Genomic DNA, 25919 nt, shown 5'->3' on the forward strand with positions numbered 1-25919 from the left:
TACCTCAGCCGCTGCCCGAGAGGCTATAGAAACGACTGAGGTATTCCCATACTAAACCCCCTACTACTTATAGTCGGAGGTGCTACTCGCTACAGTATAATGACTCCTAGGAGTATAATTGTGCTCCTAGGAGAACAATGGTGACTCCATGGAGTGGTGGCTATGCTCCATGGAGAACAATGGCTGCTTTGGCAGAGACCGGGTTTATCCAGTTTTGTCAATTTGCTCCAATGTGTTTCAGATCTTGCAGCTCAAATTGTTTGGGAGCTAAAGCTATGATTAAAGAAAGGACTCAGATCTTGTAGAAGAGTCTCTGTATTCAAGTAAGTACCTATGATTAAAGAAAGGACTAAATCATAGTAAGCTAAGTATTCAAAAGGGGGAAAAAGGAAAGGGGTCTCACCTCAGATCTCGTAGAAGAGTCTGAGGTGCTACATGGTAACTAGGCCTCCTTTATAGGTAAGTGAGAGAACGGAATCAAAAAATTTCTGATGGTATATATTGGCGCACGGGCCACTCATACTTACACGCCTTCCTTTCTAGGCGCTTCGTATTGGCTTGCTTCCTCTCTCGATATTCTCAATCCAACAGCGGCTCCCATACCGGTGAAATAGGTACATTTACGGAGTGGGCATAAGCTACAAGATGATCCAAGAAATATTTGTCCCTAAGCAGAAGGACCATCTCATGAAGATTTGCTATCTCAGCTATACTCGATTAGCAGACAGTCCGGCCTGAGTGCATCGCGTTTGGCAGAACTATATCCACTTGAACGCCGCCCAGCGTGCCATTAGGTTCAGACACCTGTTGAAAGTTGCTATACCAGTCCAACCAACGGCCACAGTTACTGACTTTGATAAGCCATTTATGTAGGAGAAGTTATGTGTTGACTGCCTACGCGCAGGTACTGTTTTTCAGCTTTAGATTTTGGCTGCAAAGAAATAACGTACCTCCCCCCCTGTTGTTTGACCCACCCACGATCACCGAAGAATTGGTACTGGGTCCAGAACCTTGATGCACAACGCTTTGGTAGAAAACATACTGATTCATCCTCAAGTTCGATGTTTGAGAGGTCGGCATCTCTTGAAATGCCTGAGTAAAACCTTGGACTTGCGCGACAACTTGATCCTCACTTTGATCTTCGTGAATTGTTTCTAGGTTGGGTGCATGGTCGTTGTTGTCATCTTCAGGATCCATATCTATGAAAACAAGTGGACGTAAGTTGCTTGAGCTGAAGTCTGGAGTTCGCCTCTTATCACACACCATTCTGGGTAACACAATCAACAGCGGTGAAGAAGCTTGCCGTGGTGCTGATAAGTGATTCTAGTGTACAAAAGGACGTGATTAGCAGGACTCGATGAAAAACCTTGAGCGGTATGTAGTCGGAAGTAATGATAACATTAGCATTTTCCACTCACGTTCTGAGCTCATGAACATCCGCCGCAAAATGCTGTCCGAGGTATTCTATCTCGTTATAAGTTTTTAAACTATTCTCAGGGCAATATCTGGTTCATTTTCTGCCACTCACTCTGGTTGCTGTTAGGAGTTTAAGGCTATCTCCAGCCAGTTGGAGGTGGCGACGATGCCTCTTGTATATTTTTTTGGGATTCAATGTCCACTTGGCTTGTTCGAAACTGCGTCTGCTAAGGTGAAGCCTAAATCAAAGTACGATGCACATATATTAGATCAAAGGACAGTGAATGAAGCTGGAAAAAAGAATTACTCCTCAAAGTAGTTCTTGATCCTGTTGATTTCCTCCTCTACATCTTTTGGTCCGCTGCTGGAATTTAACTGACATTGTTTAAGTAACTCGAAGGTGAAATCTTGATATATCTTGCTTTTCTCCAAAGGAGAACGTTTCTCAACGAGTTTGGGTAGTTCATAGGGGGATGCTAGGAAGGCAGCGATGTCACTAACGTCCACTGGTATAGAATTTTCCATGGTTTTAATATCGATATGGTGAGAGTGTGGAGATATGCTAGGGCTACCAAAGGTAAACCGTGACTGGTTTTGAGAACTGAGGCTAAGCAGTGCCGAGAAATCTGTGACAAGGGTGGGTGTATTGGAGACGGCGACTGTGCATAATAGATGGATCCTTACTTTTATCGATGGGCCTGTAAATTCAAGGTTTCTATCGAGGAGCCCATAATGGAAGGTAGACTCGTGGATTACTCCTGTCATGGCTATGCACATGAGCTCACGTGAGAACACTGACAATAGTTTCAGCTATATTTTATTTCGTAAGGCTTCAAGAAATTCCACTGCCAGTATAAAAAACGAGATGTAGTAACTCTAGCCGAAGCTGAATAACGTGGCCGCTGTGAGTCGGAGATTAAAAACTAAGGTCCGCGTGATTTATCGTGTGGTCTTTGTTTGGATGGGTCCATGTGTACATATATTTGGGTTCAAACCTAACTGCACCGAGTTTTCAACGTGCAAGTTTGGCTGCGTACTTCCAGCACGTTCTTAATGCTTTCCCGTCGTCGCAAGCGTCAAGCTGAAGATAATGCGAAAAGAGCCCAGGATCAGGAAGAATTCGAGGAACGTGCGCTTCAGGTGTTCGGCGCACCTTTATCGACTATCCCAGGTACTATAAGGTCAGGCGAATTATGGTGGTGCAAGCATTATCAATGGTTGAAAGACGTTGGGTATTTGCTTCGCCCTCGATACTCTCCGGACTGGGTTCCTTCATGGCAAGGTACAAAAAAGGATTGGATGGACTGCGAAGATAGTCGGGGCCCTATGGTATGTTTTGATTTATTGATTTATTGCGTCTTGGTGAGACCGTCTTTAGATACAACACATATTGGATGCTACACACATATCCGACGGAATATTTGTGACTTTGAAGTTAATAAAAAAGTCCCGACATCCGTATGAGATCGAAATCGGCCAACTATTCTCGACAGAGCCACTTGCCTCTGACCCGGCGAATCATTGCGTGCCAATCTGTGATGTGCTGCATATACCAGACGATGAAGACCAGGCCATTATTGTCATGCCTTTATTACGACCGTTCACGGAACCGCGTTTTGATACTTGCGGCGAAGTAACGGAATGTTTTCGCCAGCTTTTTGTGGTAAAGGACCTGCAAACTTCTCTAATGTGCCTCTAAAGTCCATCGTTTATCAGGGCTTACAATTTATTCATAAACAACATGTTGCACATCGGTATGTGCTATTTGCTACTCATGATATTCACTGATGAAACATTGTATAGTGATTGTATGAATCTGAACATTATGATGGATGCTACGCGTCTTTTCATCGATCCATTTCATCCCCAAAATACTGTCATGAGACGGGACTACTCAGGGGATGCTAGGAGCTTCACTCGTACCCAGCGCCCACCCAAATATCTCTTCATCGATTTTGGTATATCTCGTCGTTACGATTCTAGCAACGTTGCGCCTTTGGAAGCTCCCATATGGGGTGGCGACAGAACCGTACCCGAGTTTCAAAAGTCAAACGAGCCTCGTAACCCCTTCTCAACGGACGTGTATTATCTTGGCAATATGATTAGGAATGAATTCCTGCTGGTGAGTTGTATTCTACACTGTTAATCAAAGTCTTCATCACGGATGTTTTATTGCATATCTAGACAAAGGACGGATTTGAATTCATGGAACCTCTAGTGAATAACATGGTACAGGATGACCCAGCAAAGCGGCCCACTATGGATGAAGTCGTTGCACGTTTCGACCAAATTTTCGAGCAGCTCAGCAGCTGGAAGTTACGGTCACGCGTCGTTGACAAGACGGATGGCAATATCACAGGCCTTTTTCGTGGTGTCACTCATTGGACCCGTCGCATCGGTTATATTATTAGGAGAGTGCCGGCGATACCAACGCCTTGAAATCCTTACGTTCTTTACTATCATGCCTGCTACATCTACTTATGGATCTATCCGAGGAACTGGATTCCTGGCCTCTGTGCAGTGTACTTCATGTGACCAGGAGTCGCACCTACACATAAATATGTTATTGATTGTATTCGAGTCTGTTCGGAACATATCTCCATTCAAGTCGGTCAAATGACTCGAAACTGATGAGGACCGATTTCAATGGTTTTAATGAACGAATACACGTGTGCTGGTCCGACTTGTTCCTCTTTGGTCTTTATCGTTAGTCTCCCTTGCTGACCTAATTCAATATAGTGATGACAGTCGATCATATCTTGCAAGGTCTGCTCCAATTTAACAGTGGCGTGCAGAGTGCCCCCCCTTCGGTGTCAATACAGTAAAAACACGAACACTGTTCAAGCTCTACTCAGCGAAAACTCTATGCTAATCACTATGCCTGCCTCATGTTGGGTCAGATGAGTCTTTGTAGTTTCTTATCAGTCCAAATCCATCAGAGTGAGACTGTACTGTAGATATATTAATCATAATATACTTCCACCTCCAAAACATGTCTCAGACTCCTGCTAGAACAACCTGCAAACCCCCTCAGACCAACAAGCAAAAGTTGGTTCTCTAAGGATGAGATCTGCCCCTGGAGTTCCCAATTTTTTGGGGCTCCAGATGGAAACTGACCATTTGCAGCTGCTATGCCAGCATTAGAATACATGTATCAATGTATCACAAGTATATATTTTTTCATCTGATTTCACTAAGTCCTTGCTCTATCTATGCAATGCCGAATAGGCCGTTATAAGCCGATATGTGCCATGCGGTTTTCTCTCTACTTAAAACCACCGAACGGGGGCACCCACCAAATCAGCGTTATATTGGACTAGACTACTTTATTGCTCAGGCTGGCCAACTGATAGCACAGTTACCATGAAAGGTCCTGCATTTTAGCTGAGAAATTGATCACGAGGGATAGCCGCCATATGAATGTCTGAATAATGTATACTGAGGCAGCATTGTAGCACAATCACGTTGTCTAAAATGCCATTTTGAAAGGTCAGAGACATTCTTTCAATGTTGTTGAACAAGTTCTCATTGATTAATTACCTGCATTAATAAATAGAACTAATGGTCGCAATTTCTTGTATATTGTGACCACAAAATGAACCAGAGGTTAACATTTATGAATGATGTGGTGCTAGGCTATACATATAAATCCCACCGAGGTGCCGGATTTGTGGTAGCAAACTTCAAACATATTCCATGTTGTTGGAAATATAGTCTGAGGGCAAGCACTGTACAGCAAGCCCAAAGACAGGACACGGTGTGGATGCTAGATTAGGAAAGAGCTGTAGTTCAGCTGGCCCGTGCGTTTTGATGAAAATAAATTACTTACATCTTTACTTCCGTTTTTCTTGCAACTTATAAACCTTCATAGCAATCATATCCACCTCAGTCTTTCCCCCCAAAAGCTGAGGTGATTATATGTCTGCATATATATGTAGTTTAACATTTTACTTACCTCTGTACCTAGCATATTGTTTTGACTAGATTGTTTTAAGAGGTTATGAGCCACATCAAACCCAGCGACAACAAAGAGTCCCTGTTACGATAACACAATTTTCAGACCTTTCCTTTAATTTTCATTCTCCGCTTTAACCTTTTACTATAGTTCACACTCCGTGCCATGCGGCACTTTCCTTTTTGTTCTAACTCCACTTTCTCACGCAACACTGTCTTTATTCTTCTTTTAGACACAAAGTCTCTCATGCAGTGGAGCTGGTCACACGGGCTGTGCCCTCTGACATCATCAGCCACTGCTTTTATCAATTGTACAGTACATAGGTATAAACACTCTGTATTAGTATAAATACCCCAATAGATCAAGGAGATTCCTCAGCGAGTCCTCCTGTTGTTAACCAACAAACTCTCTGCAGCCTAAGGGGTAACCACTCCCCAATCACTACCTTTATAGTGTGTTCCTGTGTGCGCCAGAGTAAATAACTCTTGGTTGTTACAGCACTCAATTTTGCTCCATTTGTGGGGCTTCTCCTTGGAGTCATTCTTCACGCGATTACGTCCCCGGCCTCCTTTGTTTCCTCGACGTGACAAGGAGGAATTTAAAGTAGCCAACATGGCTGCATTCTCCATCTTGGAGTTTGCACCTGGCTTCTTTGAAGAGATCCTGAGGCAGTTATATTCCTGAAGGAGGTATGTAATCAAGGTTTTGGGATCAACTGTCTTCCCATCCATGTGCGCGGCGGCAGACAATGAGGATATGAAAGAGGCATATGCTGGAGGTAGGGATCTCATGACTATTGAGGATTTCTCCTTGTTGCTGAGGTGTATGCCTGCGGAGCTCAGTTGTTCCCACATGTCTCGTATCTTGTCAATGTGGGTGCACATGTCTCCCTTCTTGGGGCAACAAATTGCGGCTAACCAATCTCACAGATTAGCTGCCACATCTTGGCAACTGAGTCTTTGTGCAAGATTTTTTGCAGCATAGAATATGGCAAAGTTCTGCCCAGTATGTTTTGGGCACAGCCAGGCGTTCAATACTTCCTGGTCAGCTTGACTCAAGGCTGGGGTCGCTGATGTTGTTGCGGGGGCTGTTTGGATTGTTCCAGCCTGTGTGGTCCTCGGCAACAGAGTTGATGTGGGTTTTGGGGCCAGACCAAGTAAGTGCTTGACACAGTCCTTGTCTGCCATCGCCCACTCAAGTCTTGTTTTGCATATTGACCAATTGGAGCCATTTGGCTCGCCTTTTGGCACTCCGAGGGACTGTAACAACCAAGAGTTAGTTACTCTGGCACACACGGGAACACACTATAAAGGTAGTGATTGGGGAGTGGTTACCCCTTAGGCTGCAGAGAGTTTGTTGGTTAACAACAGGAGGACTTGCTGAGGAGTCTCCTTGATCTATTGGGGTATTTATACTAATACAGAGTGTTTGTACCTATGTACTGTACAGTTGATAAAAGCAGTGGCTGATGATGTCAGAGGGCGCAGCCTGTGTAACCAGCTCCACTGCGTGAGAGACTTTGTGTCTAAAAGAAGAATAAAGGCAGTGTTGCATGAGAAAGTGGAGTTAGAACAAAAAGGAAAGTGCCACATGGCATGGAGTGTGAACTATAGTAAAAGGTTAAAGCAGAGAATGAAAATTAAAGGAAAGGTCTGAAAATTGTGTTATTGTAACACTACCCCCCTTCTAAGGCTCAACTTCCAGGCCAGACTGAATACTGGAGGTGGTAGTTAAATTTTTGGGCATAGTTTGAAAAAGAGAATCAAAAAGTTTTGAATCCATGCGTCCAAGCTTTCTAGGGATTCTTAGAATAAAATTTGCAAACAGCGTTGCGGGAGTTATCCAGATGGGTTTCTGGCTCCCACATTCTGTCCTCATCTCCATAGCCCTTCCATAGGACCAGGAACTCTAATTTACCACGCTTCAAGCGTGCATCCACCACTTGTTCGACTTCAAACTCTTCTTCACCTTCCTTGGTGACTACAACCGGTCCGGGTTGGTCTACGCGCTATCCCAGCAGCGGCCCTTTGTAGGGTTTCACACGGCTAATATTGACCGTGGGTACTACCCTTATTCATTTTGGGAGTTCCAGCTCCACTGCATTGGGTTTGACTTCCATAATCCGGTAAGGGCCAATCCACTTCTCAGTCAGTTTTCTAGACTGCCGATCTTTTAACTTTGAGTGGTTGGTATCTAACCAGACCAAGTCGCCAACCTTGTAGTCAGGGGCCTTAGAGCGTTTACGCTCTGCCCTGTCTTTCATCTGCTCTGCAGGTTTAAATAGCACCTTACGTGTTTCGTCCAAGACAGACTTCATGTCCTTGGCCATGTTCCCAGCAGCCTTGTTCTTGCTTTTGCCAGGTTCTACACCCATTCTGGGGAAGTACAATCTCGTTACCTCAAATGGTGCCTTTTCTGTAGCCGACGACTGTTTGATATTGTATGAGAACTGGGCTATCTTTAGCCACTTGGCCCAATCCATCTGCCTGTCATTAATAAATATATGGAGGTATTGCTTCAACTCCTGGTTGAGTCTCTCTGTTTGTCCATTGGTCTGCGGATGGAACACTGTTGATAACTTAGGTTTGATGCCCAGCATCCGGCATAACTCTTTTGTAAATTTGCTAGCAAATTGTGGCCCTCTATCGGAGATAACTGTTTCTGGTAACCCATGGATAGACCATACAAAATCTTTAAATAAATCTGCCGTACCAGCGGCAGTAATGGTTTTGTTGGTGGGTATGAATACCACCACCATTACTGAATCATACCCATTTGACTCGGGCAGATCCGTCGTGAAGTCAACCGATATATCCTGCCAGGGATCAGCTGGTATTGGATTTGGCATAAGTTTACCGGCCGGTGGTTGATGAGAGTTCTTTGCCATGGTACATCTCAGACAGGATTTTACGTATTCCTGTACATCTTTAACCATGCCAGGCCACATATAGTTTCTGGAGATCAACTCCATTGTTCGTTGCCACCCAGGGTGCCCAGCCACTGGAGTATCATGATGTCTGTCTATTGACTTGATCTTTGCGGACTCAGGCACATAGATTTTGTCTTTAAAATGGAAGAGCCCGTCTTCCCATAAATAATTTTCATTGCCATCAAGGCGCACCTTCTCTTCTGAGGAGATGTCTGTCTTGAAGACTTCCAGAAGATCAGAATCCTGCCCAATTCTAATGTTGACAACCTTTGATTGGTCTATCAGGGTAACACCTTTGTTGTCATCTTTGATGCCGTTGGCATGATCTTCTCTTCTGGACAAAGTGTCCGCTTTCCCCATAGAGCTTTAAGGCTTATGAATTAATTTATAATTAAACCTTGACAAGTATACCGTGTAGCGGGCCTGTCTTCGGTTCAAGTCCCGGGCCATCATAAAATACTCCAGATTCTTATGATCGGTCCAAACTTCAAATTGGTGTCTAGCACCTTCTAAGTAGTGCCGCCAGTGCTTTAAGGCTCTAATGATGGCTAGCATCTCTTTGTCGTAAATTTGATAGTTGTGCTCTGTAGGCGACAAACTATGTGATAAATAGGCACAAGGCCTCCAAAGATCGTCAGGGCATTTAATTGACAAAACAGCCCCAGTAGCAAAATCAGAAGAGTCGGTTTCTAGCTGGAACTCTTTGTCTAATTCTGGAAATGCTAATATGGGTGCTGTTGTAAATGCCTGTTTAAGCTTATCAAAAGTGTCTTGTTCTTTGGCACCCCAGTGCCAAATGATATCTTTTTTAGTGAGATCATTCAACGGTCTCGTGATTTTTGCAAAGTTTTTGATAAACCTTCGGTAGAAATTTCCTAAGTCAAGGAAGGCCCTAACTCCTTTTACGCAAGTAGGTTCTGGCCAATCCAATATGGCTTGAACTTTCTCAGGATTCATCCTCATTCCGTTCTGGCTTATGATCATACCAAGGAAGTCTACTTTCTTCACTTTAAAATTACATTTTTTGGGTTTGACAAATAGGTCCCGTTCCTGTAAGCGTCAAAGGACTTCTTGCACAATCCTGTCATGCTCAGCCTCATCGTCCGACCTCGTAAATATTAACAAATTGTCAATGTAAATGATAACGCAGTTTTCCATATCCGCAAAGATCTCATTCATCATTTTCTGGAAGGCTGCCAGTGAATTGGTCAACCCAAAGAACATAACAAGGGGTTCAAAGGATCCTCGGTGGCACATAAATGCGGCCTTCCAAGCATCTTCTTCTTTGATTCGTACATTATTGTACCCCCATCTGAGATCCATCTATGTTAAGATCTTGGCACCAGCCAATTTGTCTACTAGATGACTGATCAAAGGCAGCGGATACGCGTTTTTAATTGTGTGCTCATTCACGTAACAATAATCCATAATCATGCGCTTCTTACCATCCTTTTTAGAGATGAAGAACACCGAGGACGTCATAGGGCTTTTGGAAGGTCTGATGTAACCCTTCCTAAGCTGTTCATCTATGAAACTTAAGACCTCATCTCTTTCTGGAGCAGAGAGGGGAATCATGTGCTCTTTTCTTGGTTTGAAAGTGTCCTTCAAATCTATTGCATGGTCCCAAGGCTTAGCCTCTGGGAAGCGCTCTGACTTATGTTTAGAAAAGACTTTCCAGAAGTCATGGTACTCAGGAAGTACAAACCTCTTAATCTCTTCTTTGGGTTTTACCTCATCATTGTTATTGTCGATATTTTCTAAAGATCTGAGCTCATAAACTTGACCAGCGTTTATCTTTTCAAGACGCTCATTGTGACGGACATGATTTGGCTTACCCAAGTTCACACATTCCTGAGGGCAACCTGACAATGTGACAACCCCTGTCTGCCAGTTGATCTCAGGATTGTGTTTAAATAGCCAGGTCTAGCCCAAGATTAAATTAATCTTCCCTAGTTGGGTAGCTTTGGCAGTGACTTGTTCTCTGTATCCTTGGTACTCGACAAGAAAAGAACATTTGTGCATGATGCAGCCACCCGCATTAAGTGTACTGTCAATGTTATAGACGGTAATAGATACATCTAATTTTACAAGGGGGAGTCCAATCTGCCCTGCCCAGACACTTCAGTCACCCCCAAAACATAAGCATTTAGCTTCAACTATCTGTGTAAATGTATAAAGCTAAGAGCTTGTTTTTCCTGGTATCATCCCAAGTGCTCCAGCAAGGATGGGATCATCCCAGAAACGGAATAATACCACCCTTCTGGGATTTTCCCATGGTATCAGACCATGTACCATAGTGGGATTATCCCTCAGATGGGATAATCCCAATAACCTGTCACATGTCACATGGTATCAGGGGGATTGGTGCTAATACTAACATGTGAGAATGCTGGGCCAACTAGTGAAGATATTTCCAGTCTTTTCCACCTGAATAATGGTACTTTAGCCCAATATAATCAAGACTATTTTGAAATATATGAGTTACAAGTTCCTCATTGTAGCTTACTGCAAATTTGGGGAGAAGCATTCCCTTTTTTTTAAATGTGGAACATTATCAATTTCTAGATATAATCAATTGCAGGAACCATACACTAGAAAGGTGCTGTTGTCCTTGCTGATAGATGTGATATGTGAGTTCTGCTTTTTTGCAAGGTTTATTATACCCTTAACTGAAGTAAAAACTAGGAAACACAACACAAATGCTGTGACAACAAAGTAATCTGCAGAAGGACATCGAATATTAGATTTACACTAGATCTGGCATATTCTGTGAGGAAAATCCTGACCTTGTAGAAAGTAAAACATAGTAAAAAGAAACATAAAGTCATGTTCTTGCAAAAACATGAATTTACCACTTTTGTGGCACTACCAAGGTATTTGATACCTTATATTGTACATTCTCTGAGAGTGGTTCCTGGGGGCTGCTGGCTGAAGGTCTATGGGGAGAGGGGGATGCTTGCTATGTACAGTATAATACACAAGATCTCCATTTTGATACTCCTACACTAGATGACTTGAGTGTGAGGATTAATTAGGCACTGCTTAGGTATTTAATACCTTGAGTTGTGCCATTTCTGGGAGCTACCAGCTGAAGGTCTAAGGGGTGACTGGTGCCTATATGCTGACTGTGTATAGTACAGTATCTAAGTCCACAAAGAATCTGAGTGCTGTAAAGGTATTCTTTTTTTAGATTCTTGAGAAATTGAAATGAATCCGGAAAATATTTTTTCATGCCAAGTAAGGTTTCTGCCAACATTCTCTGTCTCTCATATGATAGTGATGCTGTCTCACACCACTCTTTTTGGATTATCATTTTTATGGCAATATGTAGAACTCAGGTAATTTCCTTCAAAACTGATTCTGACCATTGACATTGCCCAACTTTTGATTTTTTTTACTGAGGATCATCCCACACTGATCTGGACAAATCCCTGAAATAGGGTGTGATCATCCCAGTTAAATCTGTACATGTCCCCACGTAACATGGGGTTACCCACTTCTCACATGGACAAATACCAGAAGGGGGTGGGATGATCCCAGTTCAATATGGACAAATACCATAAAGGGATGGGATGATCCCAGCTCAATGTGGACAAATACCACAAGAGGATGGGATAATCCCAAGCCAATCTGGGATGATCCCAAACCAATCTGGGAAAATCCCAGTTAAGCATGGACAAATACCAAATGAGATGGGATGATCCCAAACCAATATGGGAAAATCCCAGAAAGAGATGGGATGATCCCAGTTAAGCATGGACAAATACCAAAAGAGGATGGGATGATCCCAATTGAATCTGGGAAAATCCCAGTAAGAGATGGGATGATCCCAGTTGAACATGGACAAATACCAAAATAGGATGGGATGATCCCAATTGAATCTGGGAAAATCCCAGCTTAACATGGACAAATACCAAAGAGGATGGGATGATCCCAATCCACTCTGGGAAAATCCCAGCCAGAGATGGGATGATCCCAGCTCAACATGGACAAATACCAAAAGAGGACGGGATGATCCCAAACCAATCTGGGAAAATCCCACCAAAGGATGGGATGATCCCAGTTAAGCATGGACAAATACTAAATAAGATGGGATGATCCCAGCTCAACATGGACTAATACCAAAAGAGGATGGGATGATCCCAAACCAATCTGGGAAAATCCCAACAAGAGATAGGATGATCCCAGTTAAACATGGACAAATACCAAATGAGATGGGACAATCCCAGCTCAACATGGACAGATACCAAAAGAGGATGGGATGATCCCAATCTACTCTGGGAAAATCCCAGCCAGAGATGGGATGATCCCAGCTCAACATGGACAAATACCAAAAGAGGATGGGATGATCCCAAATCAATCTGGGAAAATCTCAGTTCAACATGGACAAATACCAAGGGGGGATAGGGTCATCTCAAACCAATCTGGGAAAATCCCAGCAAAAAAGGGGATGATCCCAGTTAAATGTGGACAAATACCAAATGGGATGGGATCATCACAATTTGATATGGACCAATGCCTGAAGGGTAAAGCATCATCCCAAACCAGCCAAGGAAAGTCTTGGAAAGAGATGGGATCATTCCAGTTCAATCTGATCTAGAAAAATCTCCAAATTACATAGGATCATCTCACTACATCACAGACAAATCCAAGCAGGGGACAAGATCACCCTGAGTCAGAATAGGACAGGGAGATCCCACAACAGGAACAGAATTATCGAATAGCATGCTTAGGCTGCTGGTGACTCAGCATGACAGGGGAAAATACTCCTGAAATGCACTAAGGTTATTCTGTAACATATAATCATAGGTAAGTTCCCAGCAGCTTAAAATATTATTGTCCTTTTCCAGCAGTTTCCATTTTTTACATGTTGCAGTATTTTGTTTGTAAACCAACTATTATGTTATGGTAGGACCTGGATGAACCTATGGTTGAACTGGGACAGTGATTCAGAGTAGCCCTCACGTAGGTTCATCCCAAGTCACATGAAATTGCATAAGCATGCAGAGCACACCTTTCAGCCATTTTTGTTTTCACAAAAATTTATAATCAATTGTATGCGTGGGGACATATAGTGGATAAAATGGGTGTTGGCTTGTGGATGCTGGGCTGCCACAAAGAGCCAGCAATTTGTCTCATGCAAGACATGTTCTGCCTTTGACAATGATGCAGCAGAGGGAAGGATAATGAATATGTAGTACTTACTCGGACTGGTATCTTTGTGCATTTTTCAGTTCAGGCACTTGGATAAAGCTGCACAATTCAAAAAAATATCATATCTTTTGGATCAGCACATTAAATGGATTTGTGACATATCTTTGCCTGGTTGCAAGAGTGTTACATTATTTAAAGTTGGATGAGCCTGAATGAGAGGTATTGTAATCCTGCAGATGTATATGCTTGGTATTGTCAAACATCTTGTATTCCTTTGACTATAAGCCATTTTAAGTAACATTGATAGAAATCCAGGGTAGATAAATCTACTTTGTAATATGCAGTAAATTATATGATAAGTAGGAATGACAAAGTTATATAGTCAGTTAAGGAAAAGAGATATGGTTGAATTATCTCCTAATCAACTGAATTAAATCAGGTTAATTTGTAAATGGTTATATGTCACAATTAGTTACACTAACCTTTGGTCAAAGTCTCCTCCATCAATCTATAGTATATGATATTACACTAGAAGCTGGACAAATTAAGGTTCAATTGAGAGTAAACACCATTTGAAATTTGTATATATGTTATAAATGATGAAAGCAGGTAGTATTGTATTCTGCTTCATGGCTATTAGTACTATTGATAATGTATTGATGTTGGCTACATTTATGCAGGAACTATTTTTGCAGTAAAGCCCCCCTGACACCATGTGACATGTGGCAAATGTCTGGGATTATCCCATCTAATGGGATTATCCCACCATAACAAATGGTCTGATACCATGGGAAAATCCCAGAAGGGTGGTATTATCCCACTTCTGGGATGATCCCATCCTTGCTGGAGCACTTGGGATGATACCAGGAAAAACAAGCTCTTAGCTTTATACATTTACACAGATAGTTGAAGCTAAATGCTTATGTTTTGGGGGTGACTGAAGTGTGCCCAGACCTGATCTATGAAGATTCTGTTAGCGCCTGAATCAAGCAGCGCACTGGTTGGGTGTACTATGCTCCGGGCAAGGTTTTCCACACCAACATCTAAACAGATCTCTTTTTGGAATAAATATGTGCACATCAACACACGCCTTGGGATTTCAGGAAAGGGTGGCTCTAAAGAAGAAGAAGTATTGAAAGAAACATGTTTTCCTATTTTATTTTTACCAGAATCAAGCACCCTATTGTTTGTCTCACCGGGGTCACACTCTAAGGGAGACGCTGGTGCAGCGGTAGTATCATTAATATTACAGTCACAATGTTTCATACAAGTACATGTTTCAGATAACAAATTTAGAAATCTATTTACAAATTGGGGAGCCACCCCTTTCTTTCCATTATTGCTCGTGCAACACCCCGGAGCAGGGGCCACCTTGTTGTGGTTTACTTCATTGTTCATAGGAGCGAAGGCACCTAAGTTACCTAAGCTCCAAACTCTTTTCCCTGAGCCTTCATCTCAGCGGCTTGCTGATCATAAAAGAAGGCCCGGATCTTGTCGTAAGAATAACCGGCCAGAGTATTGAGCTGATCGTCCAATTTCTCCGTTTCTAATTGGTGCACCTGGCGCCCTTGGTTTTTTTGTTGGACAGCCTGCGCCCTATTTCTACAATCTTGGGCCATGTGCCCCTCCTGCCCACAATTGAAGCAGGTGAATCTGCGCTTTTGTCCGCCCTGGACCGCGCCAATATCCATAGGAGCACCACGCCCTGGTTAGAACCCAATGTCATGCACCAAAATTGATTGGTAGCATGGACAGGTGTCAAGAATGAAGCGAATATTCAAAAAGACTCGCCTTTGCGCCACACAGGCACAGTGCCACGTGGAATAGTAATTAATATTGCCTTTTTTGAATCTGTGGCTGATCAGCACCACCTATATTAGGCAATTCAGTCACGCTCACATTTGCTTTTCCATTCGGTACTTTCGGCATTTCGGCATTTCGGCAAATTTTTGCGTCGCCACTGGCTACACATGGCATTGCACCCTCGCTTTTGTCGTTTCCTTCACTCCCCTTCCTTTTCCTAGTCCCACCATGGGCCCCTTCCTCTCCTTTTTATTCTCACCTGACGGTCATTTCTGGATCCCCATTTTAGTTCACCTACTCATCACCTCCACCCTCCTCCTCCTCATCTTCTTTGCTCCCCCACCTTTTCTGATGTCACCACTTTCTATCCACTTCCGTCGCCAATCCGTTGACTACCACGTGCCACTGCTGATATCAGCAAAGCCCCGGCGGCCGGTCCAAATAGGGCAACAGGTCCATCTTCATGACGTCGATCTGCCATCATATACCATCAAAACATCGGTCGCTTGTCTCGCCTGGTTGGAGCGTGGGTGGGAGGTTTTTGAGCTGGAGAAGGTTCATCCCCTTGCATTGCCCATGTTCATTGCTATCCCATTCACTTGGGTACACTTATCTTTTGTCCATCATCTTCGCTACAGCTACAGCTATCACACGCTGCCTGGGACTCACTTGTTCCAAATTGGAACTACTCCCCTCCCTCCCTCACTTGACCAGGTGGTCCAGTACAACCAGTCCATTGGTAAAGCCATGGAAATGTCAGATTTGGACTAGGTGGTGGACCGGTGGCTCTAGTTTCTTTTTTTTCAGCAGAACATTCATTTACAGTGCGATTATTTTGATTTTTGAATCATTTTATGGACACATATTTTTTTTAGAATGCCTGACTGACAATAAAGGAACTGTGTTGATACTGATATTGTTTTTTTTCTTTATACTCTTTTTACTGCATCTTCTTATGACATCACAATTTTCTTGCTCTTTTTCTCTTATTGGACTTTATTTTTATGACTGTACAAACCTGTACCATTACTTACATAGCATTCATTGTTCTATCTCTTTTTTTCCCTTATTTTGACGATCTTATCCTGTACCAACTATGCAGGATTTGTCAGCATACATTCCTTCCTTCATGTTCTTTCTCATTCTTTTTGTGCAGCTATACTGTGCAAAGCCTACCTTTCTTTTCACTATATAAACCCCTGTATTTTACCTTGTAAAAAAAAGCACTCAATTCCAGACTTCTTCTCCAATCTTAAGTCCACTTCTTACTGCTACTTGTGATCCAGTGTGGTCACAACACTTCCCACTTCTACCACTGTTAACTGCTGTCATTGTCACTCATCACTTTTGAAGTCTTTATCATCCCTTTCAATTAGAGTCCTTCTGAGCACTACAGTTTGTGCGTCAGAAGCCTGCTATCACTGGGAACCTCATCACCTCATCATCCTTGTCATTCTCAAACCTATCTTGTGCTACGATTAGCAAGGTAGTGCTCGTCTATACTCGCCACAAACCCCCTATCTTCTATAAATTCAACTATCCCTCCTCCTCAAAACCCACACCCATACATCTCTGGGTTTTACTTTGAAGGATCTTCATACATACCACCCCACAAACAACCAGAGCACCCACTGTTCTAGGAGGCAAAGCCCATAAGCAAGTTCTGTGGAATCTGGGAGGATTGTTTGTTAGTTTGTTTTTTGTGTGTGGTTTTCTAACAACAGTTCTCATCATCGACACTGAATGGTTGGAACCCGTGAGAGTGGTTTTTATTTTGGTTTGATGACCCAGGGCTCCTCTGAGAATAGTTGTTTTTGATGGTGGACCCACCACCTTGGTGCATTTTGTAGAGCTCTATGGCCCTACCTATCTTTTGAACCTCCTCCGCTGCTTCAGAGAGATTCTCACTTCTCATATCCTGCAGGTAAAGTTGTTCTGCAATGTGGGGGTTCACATTGCATTCCAGCAGCTCCACTGCATTTTCATAACCAAGACCCCCTTGGATGGAGAGGGCCAGGAACCGGGTTACAAAATCATTCGTCCTCATGTTGCCTTGTTTGAAGGAACAGATTTGCTGACACGCCCAGTCACGCTGTCATGCACCAAAGTTGATTGGTAGCATGGACAGGTGTCAATAACGAAGCGAATATTCAAAAAGACTCGCCTTTGCGCCACACAGGCACAGTGCCACGTGGAATAGTAATTAATATTGCCCTTTTTGAACTTGTGGCTGATCAGCACCACCTCTATTAGGCAATCCAGTCACGCTCACCTTTGCTTTTCCATCCGGTACTTTCGGCATTTCGGCATTTCGGCAAATTTTCGCGTCGCCACTGGCTACACATTGCATTGCGCCCTCGCTTTTGTCGTTTCCTTTACTCCCCTTCCTTTGTCTAGCCCCACCATGGGCCCCTTCCTCTCCTTTTTATTCTCACCCGACGGTCGTTTCTGGGTCCCCATTTTAGTTCACCTCCTCGTCACCTCCACCCTCCTCCTCCTCATCTTCTTTGCACCCCCACCATTTCTGATGTCACCACTTCCTATCCGCTTCCGTCGCCGATCCGTTGACTACCACGTGCCACTGCTGATATCAGCAAAGCCCCGGCGGCCGGTCCAAATAGGGCAACAGGTCCATCTTCATGACGTCGATCTGCCATCATATACTATCAAAACATCGGTCGCTCGTCTTGCCTGGTTGGAGCGTGGGTGGGTAGTTTTTGAGCTGGAGAAGGTTCATCCCCTTGCGTCGCCCATGTTCATCGCTGTCCCATTCACTTGGGTACACTTATCTTTTGTCCATCGTCTTCGCTACAGCTACACCTACCACACGCTGCCTGGGACTCACTTGTTCCAAATTGGAACTACTCCTCTCCCTCCCTCGTTTGATCAGGTGGTCCAACACAACCAGTCCATTGGTAAGGCCATGGAACTGTCAGATTTGGACTAGGTGGTGGACCGGTGGCTCCAGTTTCTTTTTTTTCAGCAGAACATTCATTTACAGTGCGATTATTTTTGATTTTTGAATCATTTTTATGGACACATATTTTTTTAGAATGCCTGACTGACAATAAAGGAACTGTGTTGATACTGATAGTGTTTTGCCTTGCTCTTTTTTTACTGCATCTTCCCATGACATCATGATTTTCCTGCTCTCTTTTTGCTATTGGACTTTACTTTATGGCTGTACAAACCTGTGATATTACTCACAGCATTTATTGTTCTATCCCTTTCTTTTCTTTTTTTGACAATCTTATCCTGTACTACCTACGCAGGATTCGTCAGCGTACATTCCTTCCTTCATATTCTTTCTCATTCTTTTTGCACAGCTATACTGTGCATAGCCTACTTCTCTTTTACTATATAAACCCCTGTATTTTACCTTGTAAACAATACAACAAGAACTCGATTCCAGACTTCTTCTCTAATCTTAAGTCCACTTCTTACTGCTACTTGTGATCCAGTGTGGTCACAACACTTCCCACTTCTACCACTGTTAACTGCTGTCATCGTCACTCGTCACTTTTGAAAGTGATTGTCATCCCCTTCGATTAGAGTCCTTCTGAGCACTACAGTTTGTGCGTCAGGAGCCTGCTATCACTGGGAACCTCGTCACCTCGTCATCCTCGTTGTTCTCAAACCTACCTTGTGCTACGATTAGCAAGGTAGTGCTCGTCTATACTCGCCACAAACCCCCTATCTTTCTATAAATTCAACTATCCCTCCTCCTCAAAACCCACACTCATACACCACTGGGTTTTACTTTGAAGGATCTTTATACGTACCACCCCACGAACAACCAGACCACTCCACTGTTCTAGGAGGCAAAGCCCATAAACAAGTTCCGTGGAATCTGGGAGGATTGTGTGTTAGTTTGTTTTGTGTGTGGTTTTCTAACAACAGTTCTCATCATCGACAACGCTCAGCTTGCAGTTTGAAATATTTTTCGATCTCTACTTTGAGATCATCCCAGGTAGGCCACACTCCCGTGGTGTAGCACTCCTGCATTCTAACTTGGGCGTATTGACTCGCCACAGGTCCCTTTAGTCAAGATAGCACCGCAGTGGCTACCTCAAAATTGTCGGCAAATGCGTCCCAATTTGCCTTAACCCATATTTGGAGCTTGATCCACCACTCGGCAAATTGCGCTCTGTCTCCCTCAAAGGTGCCAGGGTCAGCAACAACTTCGACTTTCTTGTTGAACTTTTTCTCTACCGAGGGGGTTGCCGCAGGGGGATTTGCCTGCAGCTTGGCGAGTTGCGTGGTCAACGCCAAGATTTGTTGCCGCATATTGTGCAACAGAGCATTGATGTCAGGCTGGTTTTGCAACAACATGTCAACTTGTTCTCTTTGTAAAGTAAATAAAAAAATGTAACTGGGGGTCCCTGCTTGCTATCTGCAGATCTACCTCTTCCCAGCTGAGTATTGGGTCTCAATCCCCAACTACCCACACTACAGTATTTGAAATTGTATATGAAAGGTATTTGTAAGAAACCCTAGTCCAAACGGTTGTCAGGGGGTGGTCTGCTTGTTAAGCTGTCAACCCTTCTCCAGACTGGTGGAGGCAAGTGCCCGGCCTGGTCAGAGGAAAGAGAAAGTGAAGTTTTTTTGTATATAATTCTAATCAACAGCGGTCCCACACCAACTGCTGAGCTAAGTACTCCCCTTAACGCTAGGGGCCGCGTATCAAAGGTGTTGTTTCTGCTCCCAAAGCACTACAAGGTTGTTGCAAAGAGCGCACCTATCTGCTATGCGGAATATTCCCAAACAATAACCAAATCTCCTTCACCCTGGAGTCCGGGTGCCCAGTGGGACATTTTGCACAATGTGCAAGAGAGTAGAAGAGCAAGTCCTAATGTAACAACCAAGAGTTAGTTACTCTGGCATACACAGGGACACGCTGTGAGGGTGGTGGTTGGGGAGTGGTTACCCCTTAGGCTGCAGAGAGTTTGTTGGTTAACAACAGGAGGACTTGCTGAGGAGTCTCCTTGATCTATTGGGGTATTTATACTAATACAGAGTGTTTGTACCTATGTACTGTACAGTTGATAAAAGCAGTGGCTGATGATGTCAGAGGGCACAGCCCGTGTGACCAGCTCCACTGCATGAGAGACTTTGTGTCTAAAAGAAGAATAAAGGCAGTGTCACGCAAGAAAGTGGAGTTAGAATGAAAAGGAAAGTGCCGCATGGCATGGAGTGTGAACTATAGTAAAAGGTTAAAGCAGAGAATGAGAATTAAAGGAGGGGTCCGAAAATTGTGTTATCGTAACAAGTGCTATAATTGTGGGGGAAAGGGCCATCTCAGTCAAGACTGCCCGAGCAAGAAATGTGACCGGTGTAGTGATACCAAAAAGGACTCACATGAGAAGAGAATTGAGAACTCCGAGATTGATCACAAAGGGAAAAAGCCGGAACAAGCAAATCTTGTAATTGTCGAACAAGAGGAAGAGGGTATTTGGTGTGCCCTAACGAGTGATTTTCTACAAGGGAAATTTGAATTAGCAAACCTTGCGAATGGAGAAAGACCTACTAAGAATTAAATGATAGTTGAGCTCTATGACCCGGGGGCTACTACCTATTTCACTCCATATTGACACTTACTAAAGAACTATCAGCTAATTGCCCCACAGGCCATTAATGCTGCCAATCAAAATTCCTTCTCGGCTGTAGGAAAGAGAGACCTCCCCATCCTGGTACTGAATAGCCCAGGCAAAGCAACCAAGATTGTGCTACGTGACATATTATACACACCAGCAATTGGTCACATCCTTGTCCCAATAGGCTGAATTGACAATGCTGGATACGAAGTTGTTCATGCACTATAGTCAACCCAAAAAGACACACCGTAGGACGCATATTCAAAGCATATGGTGTTTACAGCTCCCACAAAGAAGCTCAATGGGGAGAAACGCAAATGCGGCCATTGAACAACTCACTTTGATGGAGTTGCATAAACGCATGGGGCATGTAGCACCGACTGCAGCCAAACATATGGTCAACAATGCTCTGGTCCAAGAAATCAAGCTGACACCTAGTGATAAAAACACCCTCTGTGAATCATGCATACACACTAAGACAACGCAAAAAAGCATACCTAAGGTTAAGACTGGCAAACATGCCACAGCCCATGGTGATGAGGTTCATACAGATTTTTGGGGCCCCGCACCAGTTGAAATGCTGTGTGGAACATGTTATTACATTGCTTTCACTGATGACAAGACACAAGAGACTCATCTCTTCTTGTTGCATGATAAGAGCAACATGTTCTTGCAATTTTGCATATACAAAGCCTGGCTGCAAAACTGTATGAATGCCGCTATAAAAGTCCTTCATAGCAATTGAGGCGGCAAATTCTTGAGCGGAGTATTTGACAAATACCTGCAAAAAAGAGGTATAGTCAGGAAACTGACTGTTCATGACACCCCTGAGCATAATGGGGTGGCTGAACAAATCAACCACACACTGATGGAGAAAGTGCGGGCAATGTTGCATGGAAGTGGCCTACCCAGATACCTGTGGGGGGAAGCCATGAGGCACGCTACTTGGCTTAAAAACCGGACCTCAACAAAGGCGCTCATCAGCATGACACTGCATGAGGCAGTGCATGGGGTAAAGCCAGACTTCTCCACACTAAAAGAATGGGGTTGCCAAGTATGGGTGTACTCCCCAGGTGGATCAAAGCTTGATGCTTAAGTGTGAGAAGGCCGCTGGATGGGTTTCAATAGTGAGAGCAAAGGCAACAGGATCTATTGGCCAGAATGCCGTTTTGTGTCAGTTGAACGCTCTGTCATATTTGACAATATGGCACTCACCCCAAACCCAAACAATCTGACCCTTTTTGGGCTTGAGGGGGAGAATGGCCTTTTAACAGAGCAAGCGCCCAAAGAAAGCCATATTGTCGAAATATTTGACAATGAGAACGCACCTAATGATCCACCCAATCCTAAAGGACCTCTACCAAACACCGCTAATCCCCCAAATCCCCAGGACAAACATCTACAACCACTTTGTCACGCAACAAATACGAAGCTATATAACGAAACACAATGTCTGGTCAAGTCCTTGCTGAAGGGCGGTGAAGCAGGATATGAGAGTTGAAGAGTATTGATATAGGTGCAAATCCAAACTAATATTGAACTAAAGAATAATACATCAAGTATGTACTTCCTTATATAGTGCACAATAATGGTCAGACCAAAAAAGGGAAGAGTTAAGAAAGTGGTCTGACCAAACAACTAACCAATAAGAAAAGAAAGCAAAAGTGGTCTAATCTATTGTATTTACTAATTGTGTGAGAGAAAATATTGGTAAGGGATGTACAATTGGCTGTATCAGTAAGCCCATGAGAAGGCGCTGACCCATAGCCTCCTCGCTTATCAATATCCCTCTGAAGTATTCCCAGACATAGCACTGGATCGTTGCTATGTCATTTGGATACCTTCTTGAGGGTCTAACACAGTTCTCCTTTATTGTAAGTATGATAACACGAGAGTATGAATGGAGAATAAGAAGAAAAAGGATAAAAGTAATAGAATACCAGCTGTAATCTCTAGTCCAAGAGCAAGAGGAGTGACAGGGAATGACTCGGATAACCACGACATGGGAATGCAATGAGAAAAATTGATTCCTCACATTAGCTCCCCTTTTATAAGACTCGTGTCCTCATGAGTCCGGAAGCGGCACTCTGGAACTTGTTGGTAATCCAATCAAAAAGCATTGGAGATTTAGAAGTTGTGGTGTAGTTTTTATAAGGACAGAAGTGAAGAGAAGCGGTGATGATGCAAGGAGCGGCGGGATACATTTTGTGGAAAGCGGCGAGCAAATTGGAGACATGTGTAAGATTGGTGTTGGGTTCCCAAGTATATTCTGAGACCGGATAACTATGCCAGTGGACCAGGTAGTCGAGTTTAGCGCCTTTCAGTTTGGTTGGTCTGGATGCAATTATACTTTCTACTTTGTATTCGTCCACTCCTTCAACAATTTTGGGTGGTGGTTGTGAGGAAATTGGTTGGTTAGGGAATTTGGGAGTGTGGTACGGCGATAGAATGGCTTCATTGAATACTGGATGAATGGACTTCCAGCTTTTTGGGATGTTGTGTTGGTAGGCTGAATGCCCAACTTTTCGAGTGATTTTAAAAGGTCCAAAGTGTTTGTTGTCCAATTTCTTCATTGGTCTATCTGTTGTGATGTTGTGTCCTTCTAACCAGACTTTATTGCCAGTTTGATATTCTTGGAGTGGGGATCTCTTACGGTCGTAGTATCGTCTAAGATTGTTGTTTGCTAAAAAAAGGGAAGATTTTGTGAGGTCATGGAGTTGTTTCATCTGTTCACCAAACTCGGCCGCCGATGCGGATTGAGGGGATGATGCAATGGTAGTATTCATTTGTGGGTGTAGTCCATAGTTCAAAAAGAAAGGTTTTTAATTTGTCACAGTGTGGAGATGGTTGTTGTATGTGAGCTCAGCAATGGAAAGCCAGTCTGCCCAATCATCTTGTTGGTGATTTACGAAGACACGGAGGTAGTGCTCAAGATCCTGGTTGATCTGTTTGGACTGTCCGTCTGTTTGAGGGTGATAACCTGTAGAAAGGCCCGGTGTTATCCCCATCAAATTGTAAAAGTATTTAGTAAACCGAGACATAAATTGAGGGCCTCGATCTGAGATGATCTTCTCAGGAATTCTGTGGAGTTGTATCACATTGTCTCGGAGCTGACGTTGTCATGCACCAAAGTTGATTGGTAGCATGGACAGGTGTCAATAACGAAGCGAATATTCAAAAGACTCGCCTTTGCGCCACACAGGCACAGTGCCACATGGAATAGTAATTAATATTGCCCTTTTTGAACTTGTGGCTGATCAGCACCACCTCTATTAGGCAATCCAGTCACGCTCACCTTTGCTTTTCCATCCGGTACTTTCCGCGTTTCGGCATTCCGGCAAATTTTTGCATCGCCACTGGCTACACATTGCATTGCGCCCTCGCTTTTGTCGTTTCCCTTACTCCCCTTCCTTTGCCTAGCCCCACCATGGGCCCCTTCCTCTCCTTTTTATTCTCACCCGACGGTCGTTTCTGGGTCCCCATTTTAGTTCACCTCCTCGTTGTCGATGATGAGAACTGTTGTTAGAAAACCACACACAAAACAAACTAACACACAATCCTCCCAGATTCCACGGAACTTGTTTATGGGCTTTGCCTCCTAGAACAGTGGAGTGGTCTGGTTGTTCGTGGGGTGGTACGTATAAAGATCCTTCAAAGTAAAACCCAGTGGTGTATGAGTGTGGGTTTTGAGGAGGAGGGATAGTTGAATTTATAGAAAGATAGGGGGTTTGTGGCGAGTATAGACGAGCACTACCTTGCTAATCGTAGCACAAGGTAGGTTTGAGAACAACGAGGATGACGAGGTGACGAGGTTCCCAGTGATAGCAGGCTCCTGACGCACAAACTGTAGTGCTCAGAAGGACTCTAATCGAAGGGGATGACAATCACTTTCAAAAGTGACGAGTGACGATGACAGCAGTTAACAGTGGTAGAAGTGGGAAGTGTTGTGACCACACTGGATCACAAGTAGCAGTAAGAAGTGGACTTAAGATTAGAGAAGAAGTCTGGAATCGAGTTCTTGTTGTATTGTTTACAAGGTAAAATACAGGGGTTTATATAGTAAAAGAGAAGTAGGCTATGCACAGTATAGCTGTGCAAAAAGAATGAGAAAGAATATGAAGGAAGGAATGTACGCTGACGAATCCTGCGTAGGTAGTACAGGATAAGATTGTCAAAAAAAGAAAAGAAAGGGATAGAACAATAAATGCTGTGAGTAATATCACAGGTTTGTACAGCCATAAAGTAAAGTCCAATAGCAAAAAGAGAGCAGGAAAATCATGATGTCATGGGAAGATGCAGTAAAAAAAGAGCAAGGCAAAACACTATCAGTATCAACACAGTTCCTTTATTGTCAGTCAGGCATTCTAAAAAAATATGTGTCCATAAAAATGATTCAAAAATCAAAAATAATCGCACTGTAAATGAATGTTCTGCTGAAAAAAAAGAAACTGGAGCCACCGGTCCACCACCTAGTCCAAATCTGACAGTTCCATGGCCTTACCAATGGACTGGTTGTGTTGGACCACCTGATCAAACGAGGGAGGGAGAGGAGTAGTTCCAATTTGGAACAAGTGAGTCCCAGGCAGCGTGTGGTAGGTGTAGCTGTAGCGAAGACGATGGACAAAAGATAAGTGTACCCAAGTGAATGGGACAGCGATGAACATGGGCGACGCAAGGGGATGAACCTTCTCCAGCTCAAAAACTACCCACCCACGCTCCAACCAGGCAAGACGAGCGACCGATGTTTTGATAGTATATGATGGCAGATCGACGTCATGAAGATGGACCTGTTGCCCTATTTGGACCGGCCGCCGGGGCTTTGCTGATATCAGCAGTGGCACGTGGTAGTCAACGGATCGGCGACGGAAGCGGATAGGAAGTGGTGACATCAGAAATGGTGGGGGTGCAAAGAAGATGAGGAGGAGGAGGGTGGAGGTGACGAGGAGGTGAACTAAAATGGGGACCCAGAAACGACCGTCGGGTGAGAATAAAAAGGAGAGGAAGGGGCCCATGGTGGGGCTAGACAAAGGAAGGGGAGTAAAGGAAACGACAAAAGCGAGGGCGCAAT

At 43.7% G+C, this 25919-nt stretch overlaps 5 protein-coding genes across 5 annotated transcripts; 1 reads left to right on the forward strand and 4 right to left on the reverse strand.

Moving 5' to 3' along the window:
- Positions 1–1141: 1141 nt before the first annotated feature.
- On the reverse strand, positions 1142–2135 carry SERLADRAFT_473221 (uncharacterized protein; the record flags this gene model as incomplete). The annotated part of the gene is made up of 6 exons (XM_007320899.1): positions 1142–1179; positions 1265–1323; positions 1419–1464; positions 1529–1655; positions 1724–2042; positions 2101–2135. Coding segments are annotated over 5 exons (486 nt in total), but the record flags the coding sequence as incomplete, so codon positions are not given.
- A 242-nt stretch (positions 2136–2377) lies between these two features.
- SERLADRAFT_473222 (uncharacterized protein) lies at positions 2378–4076 on the forward strand (the record flags this gene model as incomplete). Its single annotated transcript, XM_007320900.1, has 6 exons — positions 2378–2387; positions 2519–2745; positions 2795–3079; positions 3133–3170; positions 3220–3538; positions 3601–4076. 6 exons carry the CDS (start codon positions 2378–2380, stop codon positions 3853–3855), a joined length of 1134 nt encoding a protein of 377 aa, XP_007320962.1.
- Positions 4077–14366: 10290 nt separating this feature from the next.
- On the reverse strand, positions 14367–14720 carry SERLADRAFT_440446 (uncharacterized protein; the record flags this gene model as incomplete). The annotated part of the gene is made up of 1 exon (XM_007320901.1): positions 14367–14720. One exon carries the CDS (start codon positions 14718–14720, stop codon positions 14367–14369), a length of 354 nt encoding a protein of 117 aa, XP_007320963.1.
- A 155-nt stretch (positions 14721–14875) lies between these two features.
- Positions 14876–17304, reverse strand: SERLADRAFT_440447 (uncharacterized protein; the record flags this gene model as incomplete). Its single annotated transcript, XM_007320902.1, has 2 exons — positions 14876–15159; positions 17088–17304. The coding sequence occupies 2 exons, from the start codon at positions 17302–17304 to the stop codon at positions 14876–14878; spliced, it is 501 nt and encodes a 166-aa protein (XP_007320964.1).
- Positions 17305–19163: 1859 nt separating this feature from the next.
- SERLADRAFT_440448 (uncharacterized protein) lies at positions 19164–19589 on the reverse strand (the record flags this gene model as incomplete). The annotated part of the gene is made up of 2 exons (XM_007320903.1): positions 19164–19295; positions 19326–19589. 2 exons carry the CDS (start codon positions 19587–19589, stop codon positions 19164–19166), a joined length of 396 nt encoding a protein of 131 aa, XP_007320965.1.
- Between the last annotated feature and the right edge of the window lie 6330 nt (positions 19590–25919).

The sequence above is a fragment of the Serpula lacrymans genome (assembly GCF_000218685.1).
Source record: "Serpula lacrymans var. lacrymans S7.9 unplaced genomic scaffold SERLAscaffold_10, whole genome shotgun sequence".
In the NCBI taxonomy this organism is placed as follows: domain Eukaryota; kingdom Fungi; phylum Basidiomycota; class Agaricomycetes; order Boletales; family Serpulaceae; genus Serpula; species Serpula lacrymans.